This window comes from Podarcis pityusensis (assembly GCF_964106645.2).
Source record: "Podarcis pityusensis genome assembly, chromosome: 5".
In the NCBI taxonomy this organism is placed as follows: Eukaryota; Metazoa; Chordata; class Lepidosauria; order Squamata; family Lacertidae; genus Podarcis; species Podarcis pityusensis.
In genome coordinates this window covers 81,713,328-81,732,813 of record NC_138032.1, presented here as the reverse complement: position 1 = coordinate 81,732,813, position 19,486 = coordinate 81,713,328, and the positions used below count along the sequence as shown (strand labels likewise).

The window sequence follows — 19,486 nt, the reverse complement described above, 5'->3', positions numbered from 1 at the left end:
AGTCCTACAAGAAAAAGCAAGGGATAGTATGCAGATTACCAAAAATAGCTTTAGCTATTTATATTTGGATATATTGGATTAATGGATTAATGTGTGCAAAAGTGACTACTTTGCCCATCTCTACCAAGATATATATGCAGACTGCTTTGCATATGCAGACTACTAAGATTTTGCCTTCCTGCCTCTGTCATCAGACTCTCTCTCTCTCTCTCTCTCTCTCTCTCTCTCTCTCTCTGTGTGTGTGTGTGAGAGAGAGAGAGAGAGAGAGAGAGAGAGAGAGAGAGAGAACTTCTGTGCTGTTGTTTCAGCTGTAGATGGGATGCACTTCCCTTCATATGGAGCAAGGAACGATGGAGAAAAGCCGTTTTCATATTTAACCCAGGTTCTCAGAATTTGATCTTAAATCATCAAGATGTCAAGCACAAATAAGCTGAGTAGGTTTCACAATTTCTTGGAAGATCATTTGAGAGGGGTCAGAGATTACAGTTAGAGAATGAGGAGAGCCATGTCCCCCATTTCTAAACTCTGCATGTGATTATCCGTCAGGATCAGCTATAGTTTTGGCTACCTTATGGTTCTACACACTATTTTTACATTATTATTTTTTAAAAAAAGCTTACTATCCCTCCTATTTTTAGAAGAAATTTAGTTGTTGCAACAAAATATAAAACAATCTACAATTCAACCAAATCATGTATAAAAACACAATACCGCAATTCCAAAGCAACCACCCGAGTTAAGCATCAATATCAAAAGGAGGAAATATTAAGTGGAAGGGCTTTTCATCAGCTAGGTATTTTACCAGTCATCCAAAAATATATATATTGTGGGGGCCTCAGGCAAGGCTTCTTGCAGGATGAGCACTGCTACAGAGGAGGCCGTAGCACTAGTAATTTCTTAGCATGCCTGGACCAGTACCTCAAATGACTATTGTAGCAAGTGGGGAGTCTCATATGGAAGAAGATGGTCCTCAAGGTGCCCAGGTGCCAAGCCTTAAAGATTACCACCAGCACCTTGAATTGATGCTGAAAACAAACCTGCAGCCTGTTCAAATCCTGGTATGATAGACTAAAAATGCCTAACACCCATCAACATCCTTGCTGTGACATTTAACACCAGTTGCAGTTCCTGATTGCTTCTCAAAGGCATACCCACCTAGAGTGTTTTGCAGTAACCTAATTCGTAGGTCACTGTGGCATGAATGACCATGGCAATATTCTACTCCATCAGGAATGGAAAAGTCAGGTGCTATCTGAATATTTAATAATAGCACTGGATTCAAGGAGTACCCTCCCCCAAACCGTGGGCCTGATCTTTCAAGGGGTGTGTGACCCCCCTCCAGAACAAGTTACGAACCCAGACTAAAAGTCGGACACTGTACCTACCAACAACATGACTGTTCTGTGTGGATTATATTTCAGCATTTTCTACTTCATCCAGTCTTTCACAGCTACCAAACAGCAGTTCAACCATTCAACTGCCTCCCTAGGATCATATAAAACTAAGAGGTAGGGTTGAGTGAGACACCAGCATACTGATGACTCCATGACTCACACCCCAACCAGCATTTTCATGTGCAGTGTATATTAAACAGCATGGGAAACAGAAGGGAACCTTCCAGGACCCCAGAGCCCGCAAACAAAGGGAAAGAACAGCAGTCCCTTGGCACCATCTTCTGGGTCCAAATTCTCATGAATCAATGGAGTTGGTTCAGTACTGTGCCCCTAATCCCCACCCTTTCAAGATGGTCCAGAAGGGTACCACAACTGATGGACTTGACCGCCACTAAGAAATCCAGGAGAATCAGCAGAGATGCTCCCTCCCAGTCCATTTTCCATTGGAGGTTATCCACCTGGATGACTAAGGCAATTTCAGTGACAATACAGACAACACTGAGCAGATGCCATGGTAGTGGAAAATGAAGATTCCTTTGCCACCATCATTGTCACAAAACAGGCTCAATAACTAGTTCTAAGCTGTTTTGGTTGGGCTCGCTATGAATCTTCCTGTATTTTCACTCCAGTGGTCTGGTCATTTGTTTCATTGCTCCTCAGTAAACCAAAGAGTTTTATAAGCCCCAGGGGAGAGCTAAGCTCCACCAGAGGCTTAGAAGCAATAGAATTGATAACTGGGCCACTTCTATATTTCACAGATTGACCAGGACAGTGGCAGAACTGCAATCTATTTCAGTGGGAATTCTCCCACCCACACAGGGAGCTATCAGGATTCTACCTGGATCCATCAGTCTCCAAGGATGGACAATTTCAATAGCTCCTTCCTGCAGAGTTGGGCAGTTGTCCAGAGACTAAACCTAACCAGGCAGTGATCTGTCAATGACAAGGGAAGCGCACCGACTTCCTCCGCCATCAGACCATATTGTCCCAGCCCAGGACAAAGCAGCAAGTCAAGCACATGCCCTACAATTTGTGTGTGGGACCAGGTACCATTTGAGGCAGGCCCACAGTTGTCATGGTAGCCATGAAATCCTGAGCTACTCCAGTCAGGTATGAAACTCACCCAAGTTTGTAAACCCTGGAGAATCCAGCATCACTATGAAGATTATCATGGCCAGCTTTGGTAAGCAGACTGTTAGATGGTGCACCAAGAGAATTGCTATCATATCCTGTGTTTTCAACACCATATGCAGACACACAGACCTAGTGGGTTGCCTGGCAAGAATGATGGCATCATGGCAGACAGCAGCAATCCCTCCTCCCTGTCTACTGGGACTATGCTGCTGCATAGTGTAGTAATGACGACTGCTTGACTTGTGGTGATATAATTGCTAACAGTTATGAACCATTAAAAATCCAATTTCAAAATGTGTGGTGTTTAAGGTTGAATATATCCAACAGCAGGCTTTTAAACCATGCTGAGAATCTTGCTGCCTTCTATTGTAATTGCTTAGCTCCCCCTCACATACAGAAATCTAAAATGGCAACTCTGACATGCAGTGGGAAAGGGCAAGGCGTCCAAACATTCTACAATTCCCTTCCAGTGTAAATATATATTCAAGGTGAGAACTACAACCCATAAGCAACTTTTTATTTATTTATTGAATTTATATACCCGCCAGGTCTCATATCCTAAATTTTGTAAACAAGCCATTCATCAAAGTGTCTGGTTTTACCTAATGGCTATAGCCCTTTTGTGAACCCCAATAATCTTGGAGAATGACACAAGGGATTTCTTTCACTCTGCTTCTGCTGTTGCTGCCAGCAAAGGAGCAGAGACTGTGCTTTGGAATGGATTCTAAATTTCTGGCATGGTGTCATCATTTGCTAGTCACACAGCCTCCAGTCTCATTTGTAATGGATCAGTTTTCATTTTGACCTACTTTAAATTAATCTGAAAGCTTTATCTGAGCACTGAAATATTTTCTGTGGCTAGGGGAGGTCTTTGCTCTGCTCTTCCAAATGACCTTTTCTTCGTACTTAATGTCATACACTTTCCCCAACATTACCTCTTACAATTGACACTCTTCCACCCTTCACTTTCCCGATTATACAAGCACAGATCCTTGTCAAGATTTAACGACTGCAATTGCATCAAGTATAACTCTCAAAGAGATTAGTAAATACACCCCACATTCTCTGCCCATGAAAGACACAAATATCATCATATTTTTTCAGTCACAGCATCCACACCGAAGTTGACTATCCTTAGGTAAAATGTCCCAATCTAGCAATGGAATTTCATACATGCAAATAATACATGTGAAAATGTATTGCAATGCTCTCCAGTCCCCACTGAATGCAATGAATGTGTCTAATGGGATGGATAGATCAGTCAAATTCTTCTCCATGTCTGTCTCCCGTGTGTTTATTCATAAGTTATTCCTCCCCATTTTCATATCGATCTGTGATGATTTTTTTAAAAAGGGAAAAACATGCATGGAAATTTGCATTATTTTTCAATGCATTTTATTATTTTCACAAAATGCAGAGTTGTGTACACATTTTACCCAAAGCACACATTGGGGGGGTGGGCTGCATTATACCTAAAACACACGTTTTCAAGACAATTTGGTATAATTCTTTTAGTCAAGAACTTGCAGAAGTGCAAAAACCAAAAGATAACTGTGTTCCAATCTATACATTAATCCAGGAAATGTGAATCAGATTGATTCATTTAAAAAATACTGTATGGACAAAACAACACCCTCCACCCTCCCTACTAATGGGAAATTCTCATCTCCGCCCCCATCCAGATTGCACATAAGCAGTACATTACAATAAAAATGAGTTCACTTTTCATTTTAAAAAATAATAAACGGGGAAAGTATGTGAATAAAATCTATTATAGGAAACCCTATAAGAATTAACAGAGTTATTTTAGACCCCAAATGTACTATAAAAAATAATCCCAAACATTTCTTATTCTTTGACATTAACTAGGAGTAATTGTCAAATACATCTAATGGTTTTTTAAACTAAACTATGATCTGGGCCCAATATCAGATAACTGAAACAACTATAAGAGGATTAAAAGGTTACTTAAATTCTTGACAGTTGTTTACAATTACTTTAGATATTCTGAATAAGAAGAAAATGTGTTTTGTTTGTTTGAAAAGTTTTGTTGCTGTTGGCTTTTTTAAAAATAAAAAAGTTTCGACATAGTTTCTAACATTCTTCATGTGTTTCCCATAATAAAATATGAATAAGCGTTACTGGAATATACAATTTTCAGTAATCATGTAAGCACTCTTGCTCATAGTCTCAGTCTTGCAATGTCTCAGTCTATTGCATTAAAACTTACTTGACGTTCCACTTCTTCCAATGTATATGTTTAATTCAGGGGAGGGGAACCTTTTCTGTCCCTGGAAGGCCAAGTGTGACAGGGGGCTGGGGCTGCAAAAGCAGCATGGGGATGCTTGCCAAAGCCCTCTTGCAAACAGCCCATGCATGCTGCACTCTGTATATCGAGTTTTTGGAGGCTCACTTGAACCATATGGAGGAGCACCTGTAACAGTCCTACCTGCTTGTGAGGATACACATTGATGTGGCACTTGATACATTCTTGTCCCATGTTGGCCCAGGAGTTTCCACTCATCCATTTTCTCTTGCACTTGGGGCATTTGTATTCACCAAAGCAGCGTTTTTTCCCCTGGTACGGTGTCAGGCCTTCTCCTTTTGGACGTGCCTAAAATGTGAAGAGGAGAGAAATAAATGTAATCATAACTGAAGTGCAGAACAGGAAGTGGGAATGGATTGCGCAGTGAGTTCTGCGTGCCCAAGGAGGCTTAGGCCCTCTCCCCTTCCTGCATAGCTCAGGTTCTCAGCTACTATGCTATACCAGTGTTTCCCAAACTTGGGTCTCCAGCTGTTATTGGACTACAACTCCCATCATCCCTAGCTGGCAAGACCAGCGGTCAGGGATGATGGGAACTGTAGCCTGAAAACAGCTGGAAACTAAAGTTTGGGAAAATCTGTGCTATACCATCTATTTCATAATCTAAACATAGTAATCTAAGGAACACTCAAATAACAAAAGACAATCGAACAAAAAAGAGCAGTGAGATTTTTAAGCACCTCTACAAGTAAGAACTTCCCCCCAACATTCTCTCCCACTCTCCCAAAAAGATATCCCATCCTAGCATGACCAAGACATGGAATCCAGGGTAGGACTACATAGATAGGGGCTGGGCTGGCTCTCAGTGGCTCCCACTGAGCTGTGTGGGATAATGCAAGTCGGCTACAGTAGGCAACATGATTCCCCCGGTGTCATTTTTTTTCTACTGTGCCACTACAACAGCTGGCATCTTGCTCATTAATAAATAGCAGAGTAAATGCAATCTTAAAATTCATTCCTTTATCCAGTACCAAAGGCCAGGTGACACTAAAACAGTGCAATCTACTTCCGAAGCATAGGGAGAAATAGAGAATGCTGGACTTCCTTGGGAGGGAATTCCAAATATATGGTGCCACTATGAAGATGTCGCTTCCGTTTGCAGCTGTTGAAGGAAATTCCAGTATTGAATGTTCCCCGATGGGATTATATGACCCAGACTGTTTAAGGCTTTTAATGAAAGATGGTAACCAGCACCCTGAATGGTGCCCAAATTAGTGCATCCACAGAGAGCATGTCAGTAGGAATTGCTTGTCCCAGAGGTGCTCAGCACTTTTGATTCTGTGCTTGGCTTCCTCTGTAACTACCCTCCCCTATGACTATGAACTTGCTTGTGAATGCCTTCTCTCTGCTTTCATGGGTAGTAAGCATGCAGGGAAATGCCTGCTCTCATGAGAACCCCAAGGCCCATATGGTTTTTGTTTCATGTGTTGTCATTCTATTATCCTGGAAACTGTGAATCACGGCCCTTTGTGGGGCTGACTGTGCTATGATCCATTTATGTTGTTGTCTTCTGAGGTTGCTTAACATTCCCTGATGAAATCCTCAGTGTTTCTTAACTGTGCGGGGCGCCACTTTTCTTGGTCGGCAATATGAATGCACGATTATTTGTTTTATTTGCGATACTTCAGCTGTTTTATACATACAGATGGCCTGTTAATGAGGACGTGAGTGATGCCTTTTTCCTCAGTTAGACAAATCTTTGGATTTTGCAAGACACATAACTAAACAGAATATGGGATTGCTAATTATATGAGAAAATACATTGCAGTTGTGTTGATAAAATGCATGAAGAAGATAATCCAGATTTGCATTAAAACTAGGGGTACTAATACAGACATCTGAATAAGTAGGCTATACTAAGTACCATGCTAGCACAGCAATGTTTAGGTACTGAAACAGATGCCACAGTTGGTGTCCATTTTTACAGGGTCTCCTGCTGTCTCTTCTTTCGCTCCCCTTCTCTTGTGCCCTGCTTCTTCCATACCTTTCCCATTCCATCCTTGTTTCATCAAGCAAATGCCACACTCACACTCTGGTCATAACAAGCTCCAGAGTATTTCATAATGATGTTTCTAAACTCTCCCGACACTAAATATCAGGGTTACTGAGTAAGTTGCTCCATGACTGCTGCAGAACGAGTTAAGGTCCCAGCAGGCATGAGATGGTTAAATTACAGTTAAGGCCATTTGGTTGCTTGGCAGGCTGTCGGTTCAGCTGACATGTCAGCTAGCACTGGGAATTGAAACTAGTTTTTTAAAAGAAAGAAAGAAAGAAACCATTGGCTCAGTTTCTTCGAACTGAGTCCAAATTACAAAATGGTATTTTGACATAATATGCATGTAAAGGTGGAGTTCCTGGCTGCAGAGGTGCTGGCAAATCTCCCGTTCCCTGATAATAGCTGACCCCGATTCCCAGATAAGATTTGTGCCTGAACTTAAATGTTTCTAAAATTATCACACACACACACACACACACACACACACACTTCTCTCTACTGGAAGGCTGTAGGGATTAAATGTCTTTCCTCAAAGGCTGTTGGTAACCCACTGTGACCTGAGCAGGCCAAAGGCCTCTTTGTTACCCATTCATGTAACTACACTTCTGTTCTGCTGGAGACATTTTATAAGGCTCCCAGAATAAATTTAAGCTTTCCGAAAGCCAAGTGGGTCCTTAGCTTTAAGAAAATCTCTGCTTTGCTCTGGGAACTTGTGCACTATATCTTGGTGTAGAGGTCCAAATAGCTCTTGGTTGTTAAAACTGTGTAGAAGGAAAAGCAGGTGTTTGGCACGAAAACCCGAACTTGGCAGGGATGGGAGATCCCATGGCCAATGGCGATGGCTCGTGCTGTGTTGTGTGTATGTGAGAACCTCAGAAAAGTACATTCAGCGTATCTGGCCCTGTTAAAGGAGGCAATGAAACAAGGTGGGTATTTCCCTTGTTTTATTGCATGGGGATAAGGAAGGCCATAAATGCACAACTTTCAATGAGGAATGCTATATTTTCCACTTAAAGGAGCCAAAAAGTTTGCCAGAAGGGTAAGTTGGGCTACTGGGGTCAGGTGGGGCTGGGCTGCAAAGGGGGTGTGAGTGAAGCCAGGCAGACAGGGATCAAGTGGAAATTCTGGAGTAGCAGAATTCAAGACTACTAACTGACATGTGCCATGAGCTAAGTCAGTGTTTCCCAGTGGTCAGGGATGATGGGTATTGTAGTTCGAAAATAGCTGGAGACCCAAGTTTGGGAAACAATGCTAAGTGAAAGGGTGAACAAGGCAAAAAGAAGGAGAAAACAGGAAGCACAAGCAGGAGGTTCAACAGGCATAGCCAGATTAGAGTCCCTGATTTGAACTGTTGCTCATCCTTCCAACAGCCACAACCACTATAGCTTCTTTTTATAGTAGCGGTAGGGAACATTTCTCAGCTCAAGAGCCATATTGTGTTGTGGGCAACATTCTAAGGGCCATATGTCAGTGGTGGGGGGGAAAGGAAGGACCTACTGACAAGAGAGCTTGGGGATCCACATTTGCACCCAGAATCTACCTTCCTTGGATGCCCATGCAAGAATGCCACTTAGTGGTTTTTATTCACAATGAAGCGGTAGTATAAAATTGTTGTGAAATAAAAGTAAATAAATAATGACTTCTCCTTTGGGCAAAAATAGAAACTGTTTGCAGAAGGTTGGTGACAGCACAAGAAAGCCTGGACATTTCTCGTGAGGTAAAATGGGCATTTATTGGGAGCTAAAATGAGGCGTTTCCTACCCTTCTGGTGAACCATCTTCCTGGTCCCCATAGCAGGCACCCGCTCCACATTGCCATGTTACTCTTATGCCAGGAAGACCCAGTGTGTGATCCTAGCTCTTCCCTGAGGTGCTAATTTAAATCCAAGCTGAGGTGTACATGGAGAAGAGGAGCTCCTGTTCTTTATGCTGCATCTCTTTTACTTTGCTGAGAATCACCCTGCTTTAGCCAGACAATACAGATGAACCACTATGAAGGCTTCCTGACCATGGTCCCCTCCTTTTCTTGACTGCAGCCAAGGAAGGGCTATTAAAATAAATAGTGGCGTTTCTGCACAGGATGAACTGCAGGGTTTATATATATATATTTTTCTGGCTCAACTCCTTCTTCCCTAGAGCAAGCTGGGAGTGTCATGGTGACCCTCACAGCTGTGCAGGGTTCTCAGTGAGATGGGTTATCCCACACCGCTAGTAAATTTGTTGCATCATCACCCCTACTTGGGGAATTGCTCCTGCTCCCTCCTGCCAAGCAATAACTACTCAGTGTAAATGTGGAAAGAAACACGCACATAAAAATTGCGCCTCCCTTCCATTTAATAATAATCAGCATTTTATACAGTGCTTGAAGCTACACAATATCTTGTGATACTTGCAGGAACCAAGTATTATTATATGGTTGGTGTTATTATTTTGATATTGCAGAGGAAGGTTTGAGGCTGCGACAGAGTGGGGTGAACAAGGTGACTTCATGGCAAGAGACTAATTTTACACCAGGGATTTCCTGATTTGTAGTTTAGAAGTAACTGAATCTTACTTCAGCACTAGTTATAGGACCAGGGCTCCCCCCCCCCCCCAGCCAGAACTCACCAGAACTCAGTTCTGGAACCTCTCAGATGGGCTCTATTGCCATTCTAAGAGAATGAGGGAGGTGTTCATGGTTCATGTGCCTTGCGCACACATATTTCCACCTGGCTTCTCCTTCCCTGGCACAGGAAGATTTTGCTTCTGAATTCCCTTAACCACAGTTTAGTGTGTCACCAAACCAACACTGGTAGTTAATATGTGTGTCGCTCTCTGGGTTCATAGTGTGGCTATCCTTACATTCTCCACACTTCAGTTTCTCCAAGGACGTCTTTATCTATTTTATTACATTGTTTTTAATCCTGACCTTCATCCAAGAGGGTCACGGTGACATTCCCCACCACTACCACTCCTTCCTTCTGCTATAAGCAGCACTTTAAAAACAGCAAATAGAATGAGTTTTGGAAATCCCTGGTGTAAAATTAGTCTCTTGCCATGAAGTCACCTTGTGATCATCCACTATAGCCATAAATTCAGTGGGTGGACAAAGATAGGCCTCTCGCATTTCTTCATTCTAAGTTTCCCTGTGTTAAAGTAGGAATCACAATCCTTGACAGAGTCGTTGGGAGGATAGATAACAAAAACATTGTGAAAAATATGCTCCACAACCATCCTCAACTACACATTATGCAGACTTCCAAGATTCTTCCCTTCAGGTATGTGGACATGGTGGTGCTGGTGGTTGTTTTGCATTGTGAGCTCCAAGCAGATAAACAGATGGTCTGGCTTTGGGACAAGGCAGCTTCCTTTGTTATTCTCCTATACCCCACCTACCCTTTCCTCTGTCAAACCACAAATGGGCTATAATAAGATTTCTGAAGCATCTAATCTCCCCCTGCCACTCCACTCCCCCACTTTGGTGAGTGGCCAACTGGGGCCCAACTGGTCCGTGTATCTCATGGGACGGCTTTGCCAAGCATCTTGGCAGCATCAGGCATCATAAAGGATCTATTTGCTTCGCTTGGGACAATTCAGCAAAAGTATCCATTTGCAGAGTTTCAGTCATGCCTGGATTTGATGCTGGACTTTTACAAATGCAATAACGTGCACAAGCATCCTCTGAGGCTGGAAGGCAAATTGACCACTGAGGGTGTATCTTCTTCTTCTGAAAGCTCCAGGGACAAAGCAGAGTACTGGAACGTACAAGCATGTAGCCAGCAAGATGCTGGACTCACTCCACACAGAGATCTGCGTCGATGGGAATATGTAATTAGCAAATGCTTATCCCTCAAACGTCAGAATAAAATAAACGAATGATTTGAATTGCTGGAAAACTGCTGGATAAATCCCCTGTGTACAAACACTGTCTTGAAATGTGACCATTTGCCATAGCATGAAGTTCAGTTGTCAAATGCTAGTGGGATAAATGATAGGCTCCCCAAATCATGACAGATGTGTGATCATCTCCAAAAGCAGTGGCGCCATGTCTCCTCTTCCTTTCTCCCTCCCGTAATATTTTGTACTGGAATCATGATACATGGTATCTCACCCACCTACCCACCCACACCAACTATGCATTTTTTCACCCTACATGTTTTAGTGCAGGCTTCCTCAACCTCGGCCCTCCAGATGTTTTGAGACTACAATTCCCATCATCCCTGACCACTGGTCCTGCTAGCTAGGGATCATGGGAGTTGTAGGCCAAAAAACATCTGGAGGGCTGAGGTTGAGGAAGCCTGTTTTAGTGGAACATCCTATTCCATGCTTTCCTGGGTGCAAAAGTTTCTATGTCATCCATGCAAAAGAACCCATGCAGTCTTGAACTGGGAGGAGACATTGGGGTGTTAAGCTTTGAACCTCTGCCTATGCTGAAGCCACATGTGTGTAAACATATGCAAATATTAGAAGACATCAATAAGCCTCCTGTGACCTTATTCCGAAGGGGACCAAGCCCAAGAAAGTGCTGTACCCCTGAAATTTCTTGCCGCTTAAGAGAATCAAGGTGTGCACATAACAGCTTAGTAAGGCAAAAATGTATGACCTGACATTGTGTTGAGGGTTTGCAACTCCTACACCACTTCACTGGCTGCACCATGAAAAATCTTAAGATGATGACCACATAGCAAGCAATTTGTCCTGTGAAATGCTAAGGGGAAGAGTGGAGGAAGAGATATTTAAACTGTGGTTGTGTGGTGAATGTAACTTGCAGATCCTGTCTTAGATTACCATATAAATAAGAACAAACCAGTCCATTAAAAGCAGCATTAACGTAACCAAAGAATATTAGTTTAAACTACTTTTAAACATTTGTTGGAAAAGCTATTACACTGCCACTTCATGTCTAGTACAATTATGGTATTGCAGGAGTCCCTTAAGAGGATATTTCACAGCTAGGGCACCATAACAGAGAGACTGCCTGGGCAGCCAGTGATTTAAGTAGCTGAAAAGAAAGCACGGCAGCAGAGATCCTTTGGATATTCTTAGACTGTAGAGCAGCTCACATTGGAGAAAAGGTTCTCTTGAGTACTGGCTGCAGAAGTTTTAATCTATTAGAGTGGCTTTCAATTTTGTTTTACTCAGATATGGTTGGCATCTGTCTATCTCGGGAGACAGTGGAATAGTGCGCTTTCGGAGACAAAGTCACACTGTTGATGAGTAGATCCATTGAAATCAATGAACATTCGGTCCATATAGTTAAATGGGTCTGCTCTGAGTAACACTCAGTTGAATACCACCTTTAGGATTTCAGTGGATTTTCCTGGTGGTGTTGATTGCATTAATTAAAAGGTATTTAGATACAAATATTTGATCATATTCCCTTTGTGATTCACAGGAAAGAATAAAACAACATAGTAACTACCAACAGAATATAATACAGCAGAAAGGCCACAAGTTCACAAAATGCGCATAAAACAGCAATTTTAAATTTGTATTTTAAAAGTGTTTGGGGGGGAAATGGTTGTGCCTGGCAAAAAAATATTAAAAAGGCATCAGGTGAACCTCTTTGGAGATAGCATTGTGTTATTGGGGAGCCATCAATAAGAAGGCCCTCTCACTCATGGCCACTTGCCTCAACCCAGATGATGGGGGCACCTGAACGAGACCCTTCTCTGAATAGCTTAATATAATTTGGAAACATCATCCCGAAAATTGTTTCAGAAGGGGGGGAAATATACATCTCTCTTTTTCTACAATGATGACTGAGTGGCCCGATTTGGCAGTGCTAATCAGGAACTGCTTACACATGTTTCCAGATGCTGATTAAAGCTGCAAGAGATGAACTACTCAGGAGCCTATAAACCTAAAGTGCTGGCTTGGCAGATGCCTCAGTATTCAAATTAAGACCTGTGCTACAAATCTTGCAAATGCCTTGGCCACAATATTTTGGAAATAATCTATGTAGTGTCTAATTGGGCTGATCATTAGGCCCATTTGAGGGTAAAATACATAAATGCCAAAGCTGGGATTCTACGCACTATGCCAGCAGAAATGTCAAGAGAGCTGTTTCCCAATGCTTCAGTCAACGTGAAATGTCAGGAAATAGATTGTTTTGACAGTACACAGGAAAATTTTTGACAGCACCCTGTTCCATTACATCAGGGGTGGCTAACCCATTTCATGGCTTTATGCTAATGTGGGCATGGTCACAGCTAAACATTTGGTGTGATCAAGCTGGAAAGCGGATGTTGCCAAAACAGAAAATAAATACCACATGCCGAACCATAGAATCATAGAACTGTAGAGTTGGAAGGGACCACAATGATCATCTAGTCCAGCCCCTGCAATGCAGGAATCTTTTGCTTATGTGGGGCTCAAACCCACAACCCTGAGATTAAGAGTCTCATGCTTTGCGAACTGAGCTATGTATCAGAGCACATAGATAACACTGCATGGCTAGGAAGAACCAGTATAGACCCTCCCCTAATTTCATCAAGTTATGTTTTCCCTAAGACAAGCCCCCTGCGAAGTGGTTTGTTCACCCTCACAAGACCATCAATTCATGCGCGCTACAAAGTCCTCCCACTGCATGCTTTTATTACTAAGTGGTGAAGTGCTGGCTGCAATGCTTGTCCCACTATGATGCCATTGGTAGCACTCAGGACAAATTGCTGAAGATCATTGGTCTTCAGTTGCTGACAGCATTGCAGGCAACTACTAATATTACTAATAACACTACCATTTTAACAACATGGACCTAAAAACTTGGGGAAAGGGAAGTGAGCTATCTTGAATTGTTCTGCTGTTGCAGAGAGGGGTCTTGAATATGTTATGGCAGCTTTTGGAAAGGTGGAAACAGCTGTGGAATAACCACCAAATAATAGGCGGCATAATTTTCCCAGCATAAGCCCCCACTCGGACAAGTGATGGCCCAGGAAATAGATAGGCACCACATGTTCCCAGATGTGTACCTCAGGATCTCTTGCAACCATGTGCATTGCTTTACTTTCTAAGACTAGAGATTCAATAAATGCCTTTAACAATTGGTAAGTGGCCAGCCTCTCTTTTAGAGCAAGACAGAGATCTACATTATAATTGTACTTATTCAAGTAATGTTAATAATTGTACTTATCCAAAATATTTGGTTCCTGTTTTAATCTTTCTGTTGACTGTATGCCCAAGGACCGCTTAGAGATGGAATCATTTTAGACTTCTTTTTGAAGTAGTTTATCTTTTTGGAACCATTCTTGAAAAGGAAAGGAAAATCACTGTGATAAGAAGCACAGTTGTATTCAAAGGTAAAAAAAAAAAATCTGCTACAAGCTGGCCTTCTTAAGATTTTTCAAAGCAAAGTGTCCATCTGTTACCAGACAAATAACTTGTCATAGAGTGGCAGGGTGGATTTAGAGGCAATGTAATTCTGCATTTTAATTTTGCAAGTTATTAAATTTTGACTTAAGTGGAATGGGTGGAAAAGACAGTAATTTATACAACACGTACATTGAATCAGCTGGGTCTGCTTCTCATTCAGCTGTAGAAACTCAAATGGCTATAACCAAACAATCTCAGCGACAAACAAGATGGTGACAAAGCCCTCTGAAACAACCTCACTACACAAAAGCCAGCGTGGTTTAGTGGTTGGAGTGTTAGACTAGGACCTGGGAGCTCAAGGTCCAAATTCCACTAAACCACTACTCATTGGGTGATCTTGGGCCAATCGCAGTAGTGATATGGCAGCAATGTTCACCTGACCTCCTGACCACTGAGTCACCATTGCTTACCATGAAGAAAAAGAGGATGAAGTAGGAGTGGCAGGGAGGCCACTGTGGTGCAAACACACTGGCGGGAGCACTGCAATGGCTCCAATGATGTGTTTACACTATGCTGAGCTCCCTGCTGCCTCATCCTCTCCTTCCCAGTAAGGAGAAAGAGGTTCACTGTCTCTTTGCTTAACCTACTTCACAGTACCATTGTGAGAATAAAATGGAGGAGAAAGATGTATGCCACCTTGATGTTCTTGAGGGAAAGTTGGCATATAAACTCAATAATAAAATAAAATGTTTGAAGAGGCACCATACCAAAGTTTCTTGTCTAAGGCAGAAGTCTGGTCTTTCTTGTGGATTTTTGGCCGGCCTGCCAAAAAAATAGTAATCTGTAAACTCAAACAGGATCACCCGCATGCAAGTTCTCAGATGTGTGTGTGAGAGAGATTGGGAGACAGAAATGAAGGGCATATTCAGGGTTGTTTACAGCCATGTTCAAAAGAATTAAAATTTGAGCACATTATTCTAAACATAAGGACTAGAAACTTCAACTTTGTCCTTTTGTTAGAGAGGGAGGGGGAGAGAGAGAGAGAGAGAGAGAGAGCGCCAGGATTACCCAGAAACTGAATTTTATACACAGTGCCATGTTCTATCTGCACTTTTTCCATGCTGCAGCAGAATCATGGTAAATTGTTGGAAAACCAGTGTGTGATGGGCTGCTCTGGTTGTAGATTTAGCAGCAAAGCAGCAGGGTTACCCCTTCCAGCTGGATCTAGTCTTCGGGTTTCAGCTGCTAAGAAACAGAGAAAGGAAATGGAGACCAGATGAGCAATCTCCCCCATGCCTCCTTTTCTCTCTCTCCCTGAGATGATACATGAAAATACCAATTGAGTCGGTCAGGCTGCTTTAAATCATAGCACGTTAAAAAAAAAAAAACCCTAAAAAACTAAAAAAGAAAACGCTTGCTGTGAACAGCCCAAGTATGAAAAATGATTTGGCCTACCCCCAGCAGATTTAGAGGCAAAACATACACCATCAGCAGCCTCATGTGATGTATCTGTTGCTGGGCTATGTGACCAAGCTGCAAGTTTCTGTTTTGTGTGTGTGTGCGTGTAAAATCTTCAACTGTTTTCCCATCTGAAAAAACTTCTTGCACATCCAAAATTCACATGCCAGGGAGAATGCTAGCCTAGCCTATTATTTTCAAGCAACTGTCTTGTTGTCTGTGGCTGCAACTCCCCTCCTGCACAGCAACAGCAGACTTTTTGTGTTGGTGTATGCATGGTGTGCATGGGGTGTGTGGGGTGGTTATTAGAGGTGTGTAAAATCGGTCCCTTTATTTTTACAGATACTTCTGCCCTCCTATATACTGGTTGGCCTTGCAAAAACAGATAGGTGAATTTTAAGCGTGTTGTGGGCGAATGTTATCTGGTCCTTTTTGCTGTGTTGCTGTGTTGCTGCACTGCGGCCAAGGTTTGTCTTAGCATGCTTTCAGGAGTCATGGATAAGTTCTGCACCAGACAATTGAGGAGATTTCACCCCTCCCATATCCAAGAATCTCCTGAGGAGTCTGCTGATTCTCCAGAGAGGAGGAGGCGTGTTCTGTTGTCTACTTATTCTGCTCCAGCACCAAATCAGTCAGCCAGTCAGTGTCGGGGAGAGAGAGAGAGACTGAGTGTTAGAGATCGTGTGTAGAGATAAGGTTGCTGCTAAGAGCAGCTGCAGACACTCAGTGCAGTGCAGCATTCATTTATGCTTAGACCTATTTAGCTCTGTACATAGTTGTATAATAGTTGTAGTTATAGAATAAAGAAGATATTCTACAGAGCTGCTCTCCGAGTTGTTTATATACTCTGCTAGAGTCTGCTGTGCGACGACTGTCTTCTTGTTGGAAGTAAATCCGGTGCTCACAACTCTAAGCTGTGAGTCCACAGCACTTTGACCTGTTCCTGTGCAGAAGGTGGTCTCTGGAAGTGCTACCCAGCTCGCCTAGCCCAGTTGGGGCTGAAGTGGATGAGTCCAGTTGGTGGCACTGGCTCAAGGGCGATGCTGACAACAATAGGACCTACATGTCTATGACTCACTTTAGCCTTTTTGCCACATTCACATATAGCAATGGGCACAACCACATTCCCAACAATTAATTCCTGTCTTGCTCTGAAACAGTTTGCAGTGCAGATAATGGAAGCAAAGTTATCCTCACAATACTTTCTCTGTATCCATTTCCCCTCCAACTCACACATATTCTGCCCTAGACACTAGCTGAATGACATTTGCATGCTCTCACACGCATATGACAATCACATGCAGACAATCTAACAAGTGACTGTGCCGCTTTGATAGTTTTGCTTATGCTTTTCTCTGTCCCTAAGCCCAGGGCACTGATTCTTTTTAACCTGTGAAGTTGGGGTGCTTATAGGCATTCCATAGCACCACACAGGGTGAGCCTATGGCTAAAGAGGTATCATTTCAAATACTGAAACCAGAGCTCTTGCACTAGAGCAGAGCTGTCCAGCTCAACCACAGTCTGGCTGGGAGTCCTAGGTGAAGCACTATTCCCTTAGCCTCAACTACCAAATGCAAAATGGGAACAATGCAGTTCAGTTTGCAAATATTACTTGTGTTAATGCATGAGAAAACCATATGAAGCTGCTTTCTGACGAGTCGAACCTTTGGTCCATTCCCCCCACCAATATCTATGCTGTCTGGCAGTGGCCCTCCAAGTTCTCAGGCACAAGATTTCCCCCAGCTCTACTTGACCCCACTTTCACAGGAAATACCAAGGATTTAACCTGGGGTGTTCTGCATGGAAAGCATTTCATGGTCCTCCACTATGATATAGCCTTTCCGCATTGTGTTTTGAACACTTGAAAAGTGCCACAGAAATGGTCTGTGTTATGTATGGAGAAGCACTCGCCACTCAACACAGGCAGTCCAAATCTCTAGATAAGGATGGATGGATGGATGGATGGACAGATGATAGCTAGCTAGCTAGCTAGATAGATAGATGATAGATGATAGATGATAGATGATAGATGAGATAGATAGATAGATGATAGATAGATAGATAGAGTGCATTATCAAGTCAGCATCTGGCTTTAGAAGAAGATGCCATTCCCCCAGCATCATAAATGTGGTCACTTTCTGTATTGGGTTGACCCTCGGCTTCAGGGAGTGGTTCTGCATAGTCCTGAAATGAAGAAATGTACATCAAATTGGGGATGGTCCCGCCAATTAGCTTGCTCTCAGACTTTTTGCTGCCAGCTACACTTTCTGCTTTGGATAAAGAGAGGGCTTTATTTCCTAAGCTTGTCATACGTCTGCTTTATACAAGCACTGGATTCCGTTTACTGCGAATGATGTAGCAAAGTTCTAAAATGACAAGGAATGGTAACTTGGCCGCAGGTACCTTTCTGTCCCAAGGGAGCCTGCAAGGTTCACTCTTTGTTGGTGATATTTCCTGGTTACACTGTTGCTATGGTTGTAATGATATCACCCCAAACCAGCAAGGAAGATCTGCCCACACAATGAAGCAACAGATGCTGTGGGCCACTGATGCAGCTATGCATCTGCAACAATGTGCAGATTATATGCATTGACTCCCAAAGAGATGGCTGAATGAATCTCATTATGAATTAGGCATCCTTCGCCAGGCAGTCAGAGCACTTGACTGAACACACGGAGTGCCTTATATTGAACCAAAGGCACTTTCCGACCTAACCCAACAGCTCTTCAATATGTCAACAGTGATAATCAAAACCCTGGGACTGAACCTGAGCGTTTCTACTTGCAGCCCACTGAGCATGGGTAGAAACATACAAATCTGTCTATTTTGCTTTGTCCCAGTTTATCATTTTTCCACCCTTAATTTCAGCTGTTTGCATCACTGCTGCCACCCCCCCCCCAACAAATCCTCATGAAAATCCAGCATAACTTTATTGCGGAGTTCTCCTGAAATACATCTCTTCAAATGCAACTTGACCCAATATGCACATTTTCTACAAAGGAATTTCACCTTATAGAGTACAGTTTATCAGTGCTTCTTTTTCCTATAAAAATAGGTGCTGTTACTCACCATGAAATTGTTACAGTAAGTGTCACACTTTTAAACAAACAAACAAACAAACAAACAAACAAACAAACAAACAAAAGTGCCGGTACTGTGTACCCTTGAGTATGCACATGACATATATGTATTTTTGCACTCATTTTCTTTACTGGAAAACTGCATTGCAAAATTCAGAGAAGAGAGAATTTCAAAGTGTGGTGCTCTGTATGGGTCGACATCCTGTTTCACAAAGTGTGTAAGCTTAAGGGTATCAAAGAATTGTAGAGCTGGAAGAGATCCTGAGAGCCATCTGGTCTAACCCACTGCAATGCAGGAATCTGAATTAAAAGGTAAAAAAGAAAGGTAAAGGACCCCTGGACGGTCAAGTCCAGTCAAAGGTGACTACAGGATGAGGCACTTATCTCGCTTTCAGGCTGAGGGAGCTGGTGTTTGTCCACAGACAGCTTTCCAGGTCATGTGGCCAGCATGACTAAACCGCCTCTGGCGCAACAGAACACCGTAATGGAAACCAGAGCACATGGAAATGCTGTTTACCTTCCTGCCGCAACAGTACCTGTTTATCTACTTGCACTGGCATGTTGAAGAACTACTAGGTTGGCAGAGGCTGGGACAGAACAACGGAAGCTCACCCCGTCACGGGGATTTGAACCGCCGACCTTCTGATCGGCAAGCCCAAGAGGCTCAGTGGTTTACAGCACAATGTCACCTGCGTCCCTCAGGAATCTCAACTATTTATTTTTTTATGAGATATTTATTAAGATTTTCAAAATATTACAAAATAAAAATAAAAAAGAGAAAAATACAAAATAAAAATGGTTAAAAACAACTC

General features: G+C 42.6%; 1 protein-coding gene across 2 annotated transcripts in view; it reads right to left on the bottom strand.

The window, feature by feature from the left end:
- Positions 1-19,486, bottom strand: part of ZCCHC24 (zinc finger CCHC-type containing 24) — a 121,039-nt gene that overhangs the window by 13,242 nt on the left and 88,311 nt on the right. For both annotated transcript variants that reach the window (XR_013986585.1, XM_081006122.1), the window contains exon 3: positions 4,978-5,142. Coding sequence is in view for 1 of the 2 variants with exons in the window: in XM_081006122.1 (XP_080862248.1) it covers positions 4,978-5,142 (165 nt within the window). In the remaining variant the exon portion in view is untranslated. The remainder of the gene's footprint in view (positions 1-4,977; positions 5,143-19,486) is intronic.